Genomic DNA, 9,351 nt, shown 5'->3' with positions numbered 1-9,351 from the left:
GCAGGGGGGCGGCGGCGGCGCTGGCGGCGGCCCCGGCGGGGGTGTGGTGATTCGCAGCCCGGCTAGCATGTCTCCCGCCGCCGCCAGCCTGCAGAATGCGGCGGCGCACCACCAGCACCACCAGCAGCAGCACCCAGGGCAGCAGGTGCGCGGGGGGGGGCATGTGTGTGGGGGGGGGCGTGTGTGTCCTTGAACGGCATTCCCCCTCCCCCCATTTCCTTAGCTCACCATGAACGGCTATACCCCTTCCCCCCCCCCCCCCCCGGGGGGGGAACTGTACCGGCCTACGACTTCACTTCTTAATTAATCATGAATGTAACCCCCCCCCCACACACACACACACACGCAGACCCCCGCCTCTTGCGCCTCGCCCGTGCCCTCCGGATCCACTCTCTGGTCGGGCGGGCCCTCGGGCTCATTCGAGGCCGCCGCCTCCTCGGCCTTTGGATTCGGCGGCGGCGGCGGCGGCCCACACGACCTCCTGGGCTCACACCAACAGGTAAGGTGGGGGTCTTTGATTGTGCTGGCTGGCTGCTAGATAGCACATTTTGGAGAAAGAGCGGTGCGTGTGCAGTGTGCGTGCATCTAATGTTGGTTGCGCGTGCTCCTGATCATGCTGCCATGTCGCAAGGAGAACTCCTGCGCCCTGACTTGCAGCCCTTGAAGACTGACGACAGCTCCGAACACTTCCTTCGCGTCGTCCCTGACAAGCAAATCACACCCACTATGCCCTTTATACCGCCCTCTCCCCACCCACCCACCCAAACATATTCAGTCGCCGCTATCCTCCATGTCCTCATTCGCCGGCGGCATGGGCGGCATGGGCGGCGGCGGCGGCCTGCAGCGTGCCGGGGGCTCCTTCAACCTCATGACCAGCCCCGGCCCCGGCGGCGCCGCCATGTGCCCCTCACCCTACGGCGGCGGCGGCGGTTTGTACGGCACCGCTCCTAGCAGCCCCGCGCCGCCGCCGTACACGCAGCAGCAGTACCAGCAGTACGGAGGTGCAGGTGGCGGCGGCGGCGGCGGCGGGCACACGCGGGGTCTGCTGCGCACCAGCTCGCTCAACACCAAGAAGAGCGCCCCCAACCGCGTGTGCTGTAACGCGCTGCTTGCGGCCTACGCCCGCGCCACACCCACACAGGTGCGTGTGCCGTCGCGTTGCTGCATCGCATACACTGCCTTTGCGCTTTCCCGTATTTGTCCTTGTGCTTTTCAACACAGGTGCGCCTGTGTAGGCCGGTAGATGTGGGACCTGCCTCTCGCTGGCAGGCGTCTCTATGGATACACACACGCACCCACTGCACGCACCGGCACGCCTACCCTCCTCACCCAACCCACAACCCCGCATCAACGCATACAACTCCCCGACCTCCTTCTCCATCCTCTCCTCCCCCTCCTCTCCTCCTCCACGCACTCGCCCTCCCCGCAGTGGCAGCGCGCCATCCGGCTGCTTGAGCTGATGTGGCAGATCGGCGGCGAGTTGTGTCCCGACATTGTCAGCTACAACACAGTCATAAAGGCGTGCGGCAACGCCGGGCAGGTGGGTGGTGGGTCGGGGTGTGAGGAGGCGCGGGTGCAGCAGTGGGCAGCAGTAGCAGTGGGCGGGTGCAGCAGTGGGAGGCAGTAGCCGTGGTCCCTGCCTCCCCAGGGTTCGGATAGATCCTGCGGGGTCTCAGCCGACGTGGCTTGGCAGTTGGCACCGGCTACCACCCACCTCGCGGCCTCCCCGGGTGCCACCTCGTTCACAATCCGCCTCTCCCCCCATCTCCTCTTCCTCCTCCTCCCTCCCTTCACCCCACCTCCCCACCTCCCCTGCTGCTCTCCCTCCCCTCCTCACACCCCCTCCCCCTCCCCCTCCTCCCCCCCTCCTCAGGTGGACCTGGGCTTCAAGGTGTACGGCCTCATGCGGCGCCGCGGCATCGAGCCCTCCGTGGCCACCTACGGCACCCTGGTGTGCATCGCGGCGGACGCAGGAGCCAGCGGCAGAGTCATTGAGGTGAGGGGCTGGGTGGAAAACAGGGAGGGGGTTGAAAATACCAGCCCAAACTAAACCAAAACCAACGGGTAGGGTAGGCGTGTGTGTGTGTGTGTGTGTGTGTGTGTGTTTCAAGAGCACAAAGACAGTGCATGTATGCGATGCAGCAACGCGACGGCATACTGTGTGTGTATGTGCGTGCGAGCAACAAACAAACCCGGCCACCTGCCTTCACGCACCCCCCCCCTCCACGCACACAGGTGTGGGGCTGGCTGCGGGCCAGCGGGCTGGAGGTGCATGTGACGTGCGCCAACGCATACCTGGCGGCCCTCATAAAACAGGTGGGGGCGCGATGTGTGTGTGTGTGTGTGTGTATGTGGTGGTGGTTTAGTGCACCTGCACCTGAGATGATTTGGCCGTCCCCGGTATGCAAATCGGGGACCCAGACACGTCTTATCACACCACAACGCACGCCGCGCCACTCGATGCATGTCACACACACGCCCCAACCCCACCCCCGACTTCCCTCAGCCTGCTGTCTACCTCGCTCCACTTCTCTGTACCATCTTAGCACCCCCTCCCGACATGCCCCCCCATGCCCATACACACACGCGCGCACAGGGCGAGTGGGACGCTGCCGTGGGCTTCTTCCGCTCGCTGCTGCGCGGCGGCTCGCCCTGCCGCCCCAACACCATCACCTTCAACACGCTCATGGCGGGATGCCTGGACAGGGGCCAGCCGGAGCAGGTGGGCGCGGGCGACTCCCCACTCCCCACTCCGCACTCCCCACTCCCCACCCCTGGTATTTACAACCCTCCCTCCCCCCTCCCCCGCCCGCCCCTCACTTCAAAGGTGCTGACGCTGTTCCACGAGCTGCAGTCGGTGTGCGGCCTGGCGCCCTCGGTGTCCAGCTACGGACACGTGGTGGCGGCGTACGGCGGACTGGGGCGCTGGGAGGACGCATTCAACGTGGTGGCCTTCGTGTGCAGGTGGGGGCGGCGGGGGGCGGGGGGGGGGGCGGGGGTTTGGATGGGGGGAGGGTGTGTGTGGAAGCGCGGGCGGGGGGAAATGAAGATGCTGCCACCTCCCCACACCGACCCACCGCCGCTCGTGCGACGTGCTCTCCCTCTCTCCCTGACCCTCCACACAACCCACACAACCCATCCAACACACACACACACATACACACACAAACACACACACACACACACACACACACACACACACACACACACACACTCACAGGCCCGACAGCTCTGTGCGACCGCACGTGTCGCTCTTCACCTCCCTGTTCACCGCGCTGAGGGGCGCGGCCGAGGAGGCGGCGGCGGCGGCCACGGCGGCGGCCGGTGACGGCGCCACCACAGCCGCCGCCGCCGCCGCGCTGCTGGCGCTGGCACGTCACATGCACGACCTTCGCAACCTACTCAAGGTGGGCAGAGGGTGTGTGTGGAGTGGCTTCTCCTGAGAAGCCAGAGACACGAGGACGCATGGCACGATAAGAGCGAAACCGGGGCGGGGTGGCTGGGGCAGGGTCGGGTTCGTGTGCGTGATCTGGGATAGTTGGGGGTGTGCCTGGTTGCATGCAAGGATTTGTAGGCAGGGGTGCTGTGTTGGACAGCAAGTGACAACAGCTCTACCCCGGTACCCCCACACCCTCCACCTCCACCCACCCCGCTCATGTGGCAACGACTTCGTCTGCAGTCTTCAGTGCATCCTGTACCGCTTTTCCAAACATCCTTGCAACCCCACCCCATCCCCTCCCCCAGATGTACCCCCACCTGCATCCCGACACCGCCTGCCACCGCGCCATGATCGGTGCCTTCGCCGCTGTGGGCGAGGTGGACGTGTGCGTGGAGCTCTTCAACGTGCTGCTGCTACTGCCGCCGCCACAGCCGCCGCCGCCCACGCCGCAGCAGCAGGCAGCAAACGCGGCGGCGGCAGCCGCCAACGCCGCCGCTACTGCCGGCGCGGCGGCGGCGGCGGCTGTGGGGGGTGGTGCTACAGCCGGCGGCGGTGGGCAGCAGCAGCAGCAGCAGCACCCGCAGCCGCCGGGCACGCCACCACTGGCCCCTGGAAACCCCCTGGAGCTGCTCGGGAGCGATGGCGGCAGTAGCAACGCCGGCGGCTCGGGCGGCGGCGCGGCGGCGGCGGCGCCGCCGCACGTGGTGCGGATGCACCACATTTCTGCGGCGGCTGTAGCAGCGGCACCGCAGCCGCAGAGCCCTACCACGCACGTCGCCAGCAGTGGCGGGCGCGAGGCGCTGGCGCTACAGCCGGCGGGCGAGGCGGGCGCCACGGGCGCAACTGCTGCTACTGCCGGCAGTGGCGGGAAGGAAACGGAGATGGTGGCGGCGCCGGGCTCGCCGACCTCCCCTGCAACGGCGCCGGCGGCTGCTACTGCCGGCGGCGTGGATGCGGAGGTGGCGACGCAGGTGTGTGCGTGTGCGCGTGCGTGTGACTGTGTTTTTGTGCGTGACTGTGTGTGTGTGTGTGTGTTTGTGTGCATGAGTTGTCAATAGGGTGCGCACGACAACACATACACCTGCCTTCCTCCCCAACCCGCTCCCCCTCCTCTCCCCCCTGCCCCCCACTTCAGGTCCTCCGCGCCATCTGCATGCACCGCGCCTGGGACAAGGCCGTGCAGCTGCTCAAGGTGCTGCAGGTGCGTGAGCGGGGAGGTGGTGGGGTGGGGGTGGGGATGGGGGTGGGGGCAGGGCTGAGGGGTGGGAGGAGGTGGTCGCACCTCCACACACACACACAATCCTCTCTCCTCGCCCTTGGATCCATGCCCGCACATCTGCACCCCATTATTGGGACCTACTGGGCTCACCCCGCCCACACACCCACACACCCACCCACCCTCACACCCCACACCCCCAAACACCCGCACACCGCCCCACGGCCCCCAGGACCACGGCCCTCCGCTGCCCGCCTCCGCCCTGCGTGTGGTGCTCGAGGCAATGGCGCTGGATGCCGCATGGACCGCCGCATACAGCGTACTGCAGGTGGGGTGGAGGGGGGGAGGGGGGGGTTTGGGGGGTGGGGCTGGGTTGGGAGCAGGGAGGGGGCGGAGTATGGCGTGGATATGGTCGCGCGCACACACCCACACACATATGTATACACACACATATGTATACAAACACACACACACACACATACACCCGCTCGCCCGCTCACACGCGCACGCACCCACGCCACCCCTTCCCCCCTTTCTCCCCCCACCCCATCACACCCTGCTGCTGCCGTACAGATGCTGTGCAGTCCGCTGCTGCCGGGCTCCGTGAGCGGCGCCGGCGGACTGCTAGACGAGCTGGTGGGGGGTCTCAAGGTGCGTGTTTTGTGTGTGTGTGTTTTGTGTATGTGCGCGCACGCGTGTGTGTGTGTGTGTGTGTGTTTGTGTGTGTTTGTGTGTGCGTGTGCGTGTGCCTAATATTTTGGGTGTGGGCCGGGTGTGGGGCGGCGCGTATGTTCGTGTTTTGTTACCTTGTGCTGCCTGCCTGTGTTACCTGCCTGCCAGCATCATCAAGGGGGTGCGCGGTATTGAATCTCGCTGCTCCCCACCACCTCCCCACCATCTCCCCCCTCCCCTCCTCCCCTCCCCCCTCCCCACCTCCCCCCCCTAACCTCCCCACCCCCCAGGAGAGCGGCTCCACGGAGCTGCTGTTCCTGGCGCTGCTGGCGGCCAAGGACGAGGCGGGTGCATGGGGGGAGGCGCTCAGCATGTTCAACTGGCTGCTGAGGGTGAGGGGGGCAGAGGGAGGGGGTTATGGGAGGGAAGGGGCTGTAGATACCAGCCCAAGCAAAGGGGACGGAGGAGGAGGAGCGGGGGGAAGGGAGGGAATGGAAGGGAGGACACGCATACGCATGTGTGGGGGGTGGTTGCGAGGTGTGCGGTAGGTAGTTTGCGCGGCAGCCGCCCCTAACACACACGCACACACACATACGCACCCTCTTCGTTCATCACCAGGAGGCGCGGCCCGACGCGCTGGTGCGCTCGCCCGACCTGTACCGCATCATGTACGAGGTGCTTGTGGTGCGCGGCGGTGTGGAGGGGCTGGCGGCGGCGCTGGACATTGCGCGGCAGGCGCACGCGGAGGGTGAGCGGGGTCGAAGGAAGCGTGTGCGTGCATGTGTGGGAGAAATAAATCGCGCAAGGTGTGGGAATTAAAGTAGGGGTTTGAAGTTTGCACTGAGCATGCGGATTGGACTGCTGAGAGGGCGGCGCTCCGGCGGAAGCACATACCGGTACCCGCGGCTGCGTGTCGTGTCGTGCAAGGCACTTCATGCCGTCATCGCGCAACCCCCATGTCATGCCTCCTCTCCATACGCACGCACGGCTGTCGCCGCATGTGTTCATTGCGTCACATTGCGTTGTGTCAATGTGCTACTGCCGCTGTTACTGCTACTGCAGGCTTCCTGCATTGGTACAGCCGCCCTCGCCCCGCAACACCACCGCCAGCAGCAGCAGCAGCAGCCGGCGACAACGGCGGGTCCGGCTCCGCCTCCCCCGGCGGCGACAGCGCCAGCAGCCCCCGCATTGCTGGCGGCGCCGCCGGAGGCGCTGGGACTGGTGGCGGCGGCGGCGGCGGCGGCGGCTCGGTGGTTGTGCTTGAGGGCCTGAGCCGCATTGAGACCATAGTGACGCTATTGGCGTGGCTGCAGGAGGTCAGGGACGCAGCCACCGGCGGCGCCACCGGCAGCGGGTGAGGGCGGCAGTGCGCGTGACCTTGCTTGAGTCTGTCGCAGTACGTCAGCGTACGTGAGGAAGTAAGGGTGGCGTTGAGGAATGGGCATCGGTGTCGCAGTCTCCTAAGCTGCCGGAACGGTGCCCCAGCCTTGCTCGCGATTTGCATCCCAGCCCCTGGCTTGACTCACGCACGAGCTGAGCTGCTACTGCCATTTCGGCGCTACTGCCATTTCGCTGCTACTGCCATGTTTGTTACTGCCATGCCGCTGCCATTGCCCTGCTTCCTTCCCTCAGGCCCCGCGCCCGGCTGAACGGCCCCTGGGTGGACATCCTGGCGCCCGACTCGGCAGGGGCGGGCGACGCCACCGCCGCCGCCGCAGGCGCCTCCGCCGCCGCCGCCACCGGCGGAGACCCCATCGCCGGCCTCCTCGGCCTGTCCGCCGCCGCCGCCTCCGCCATGCAGCCAGGCGGCGGCGGCGGCGGCGGAAATGACGAGCAGCAGCAGCGGCAGCAGCAGCAGCAGCTGGCGGCGGCTGCGGCGGCGGCGGCGCCGCACTCGGTCCGGCCCGCCATAGCGCTGGTGCTGGAAGGCCGCATTGGGGAGCTGCTGGGGGTGGGGCCCGACTCACCCCCTGAGCACAGGTGCGTGCGTTGTGAGAGCGCAAGGCAAGGAATGGCATGCGTGTATTTTCGTGACGCATGTTGTGTGGTGTGTACGCATGTCGCATGCATGTCTCGTCAGCACCTGCCCCCACCCGCGCCAGCCCCCCTGCAGTGCCCCCTCGCTCCATTGCAAGTTTGCATTGGGTTCGGGTTTGTTTGGGCTGGTATCTACAACCCCCCCCCCCCACACACACACACACACACCTCCCCCTCCAGGTCGCTGTTCCCGCTGCGCGGCCCGGTGCGCGCCTACCCCGGCCTGGACCCGGCCCGCCCCGGCCTCATACGGGTGGAGGCGGCCAGCGTGTACGGCGCCATGGGGCTGTGAGCAGGGGAGGAGGGGGAGGGGGAGGAGGACGAGCAGGAGGCCGGGAGAGGCAGGAGCGTGGCGACGGCGAGGGCACACGTACACAGCGCCGGCGGCGCCGGACGTCAACAGCGGCAACGGCAGCTGCTTAGTGATGGGGAGCAGGGGCATGGGCCAGGAAGCAGGCTGCTTGCAGCTGCGGCTGCGGAGCAGTTGCGGTGGCGCCGGTGCATGTGAGCCAGGGGCCAGAAGCAACGGCGGCGGCGGCGGCAGCATCAGTAACAGCAGGAAAGGCATGTGGGGCGGTGAGCCGTCGGCTGAGTGAGTCGTACGTGACGCGGACAGGCAGGAGAGGGGCACGGCACGAAACTGGACCGTAACGGGTTGCAGCAGACACCCCAGCAGGATGGCTGTGTGTGGCCATGTGTGTGTGTTTGTGCGCGTCTGCAACTGCGTATGTATGCATCCATGCACGCAAGCTAGGCGTGAGCGCGGCGGCCCCAACGGGCTGCAGGAATGAGCGATGAGCGTGAGCTGCTGGTTGCGGCGGCGGCGGCGGCGGCCTGGTGGCGGCGGCCTGGTGGCGATGGGCTTATGATGGGCTGTGTGGAATCCCGCCAGGCAGTAGCAGCAGTAGCAGCAGCAGCAGGTAGGGGCAGGGTTATGTCCGTGCGGGGCGTGACAACACACGGTGGCGCGGGAGGCTGTGCTGACGTGATGACTTGATGCGGCGGAAAGGTGGAGAGGTGGAAGAGGCGCAAAGGCGCTAGCTGGGAGTTTTTGGGTAAAACGCCGGCACACCCTACCGCCGCAAGCGGCGGCGGTGGCCGGTGGCAAGCGATTGTGTGGGCAAGCGTGACGAAGTGCGATGTGCGCGGCATGGTAAGCGGGTGGGCTTATGATTTCTGTAGCGGCGGTGCCGGTACCTTTCCCCCTGGATGTGCGCGGGATTCCGCGTCTGAGAAAGCATCGAGTGGCCGGGCCGGATCGTGCCAAGTGATGTGGCTTCAGGCATGAAAGGAGTTTTCCCCGTGATGCAGCATTGCGAAGGACAGGGCGGAACGCGGCCGAGAATAGGTTTCCTTTCGTGCTGCCTCACATTGGGTGTGAACTGGAGGCGGCGGTGGATGGGAGAGCAGCGAGGAGGTAGGACGAAGGCGCACTGAGTCCTGGTCACATGCATACGCCGCTAGTATTCGAGCAGTGCCGCTAGCAGTTGAGCAGAGCAGCAGTAGTGCTAAATGGGATCGCGACATTTGGCTTTTAATTGATGAAGTAATAATTGCATCGAGGTGGCGTGTGTTCACGGACACCCCTAAAAGATAACGGACGTTCCCCCCACGGACCCCCCGACGACGTGGTTTGGCGTCGGCAGGCCGTGAGCGTGTTCCCCCATTTGGATCGGACCCGTGAGACTAGGGCGTGTGGGCGGATGCAGGGCGCATTGAGAGCGCAGTGTTTGTGAGAAAGGAAGTTGACGGACGTGACAGAGGAGGCGCACGGGACGCGCTACAAAAGATGCGCTGCACTCGAGTTAAAGCGTTACGTTCAGTTGTAACATGAGGAGTTGAAAGGTGTGCGTGCGCCAACCCGGGAGCGAAACAGAGTCAAACGCAGCAGTGACTCTACTCGTGTGTGCAGGTGTCGGGAACACGTTCCGCCGGAGGATGTTGGCTTGTGGCGGGTCGAAGGGTGGGACCACCACGACGGGCGTGG

At 66.2% G+C, this 9,351-nt stretch overlaps 1 protein-coding gene across 1 annotated transcript in view; it reads left to right on the top strand.

Moving 5' to 3' along the window:
• Positions 1–9,205, top strand: part of CHLRE_01g025950v5 (uncharacterized protein) — a 10,705-nt gene extending 1,500 nt beyond the window's left edge. Inside the window, exons 3-21 of the mRNA XM_043058554.1 lie at positions 58–145; positions 350–499; positions 776–1,141; positions 1,430–1,540; positions 1,874–1,996; positions 2,236–2,316; positions 2,597–2,722; positions 2,828–2,964; positions 3,221–3,407; positions 3,745–4,410; positions 4,575–4,640; positions 4,888–4,983; positions 5,229–5,306; positions 5,618–5,719; positions 5,946–6,075; positions 6,390–6,681; positions 6,960–7,307; positions 7,545–8,164; positions 8,257–9,205. Of these exons, the coding sequence (XP_042928468.1) occupies positions 58–145; positions 350–499; positions 776–1,141; positions 1,430–1,540; positions 1,874–1,996; positions 2,236–2,316; positions 2,597–2,722; positions 2,828–2,964; positions 3,221–3,407; positions 3,745–4,410; positions 4,575–4,640; positions 4,888–4,983; positions 5,229–5,306; positions 5,618–5,719; positions 5,946–6,075; positions 6,390–6,681; positions 6,960–7,307; positions 7,545–7,656 (3,259 nt within the window). The 3' untranslated portion in view covers positions 7,657–8,164; positions 8,257–9,205. The remainder of the gene's footprint in view (positions 1–57; positions 146–349; positions 500–775; positions 1,142–1,429; positions 1,541–1,873; positions 1,997–2,235; positions 2,317–2,596; positions 2,723–2,827; positions 2,965–3,220; positions 3,408–3,744; positions 4,411–4,574; positions 4,641–4,887; positions 4,984–5,228; positions 5,307–5,617; positions 5,720–5,945; positions 6,076–6,389; positions 6,682–6,959; positions 7,308–7,544; positions 8,165–8,256) is intronic.
• Positions 9,206–9,351: the final 146 nt, after the last annotated feature.

The sequence above is a fragment of the Chlamydomonas reinhardtii genome, chromosome 1 (genome assembly GCF_000002595.2).
Source record: "Chlamydomonas reinhardtii strain CC-503 cw92 mt+ chromosome 1, whole genome shotgun sequence".
Lineage (NCBI taxonomy): Eukaryota > Viridiplantae > Chlorophyta > Chlorophyceae > Chlamydomonadales > Chlamydomonadaceae > Chlamydomonas > Chlamydomonas reinhardtii.
The sequence above is the reverse complement of the archived record's forward strand: the minus strand, read 5'-3'. Positions and strand labels throughout refer to the sequence as shown.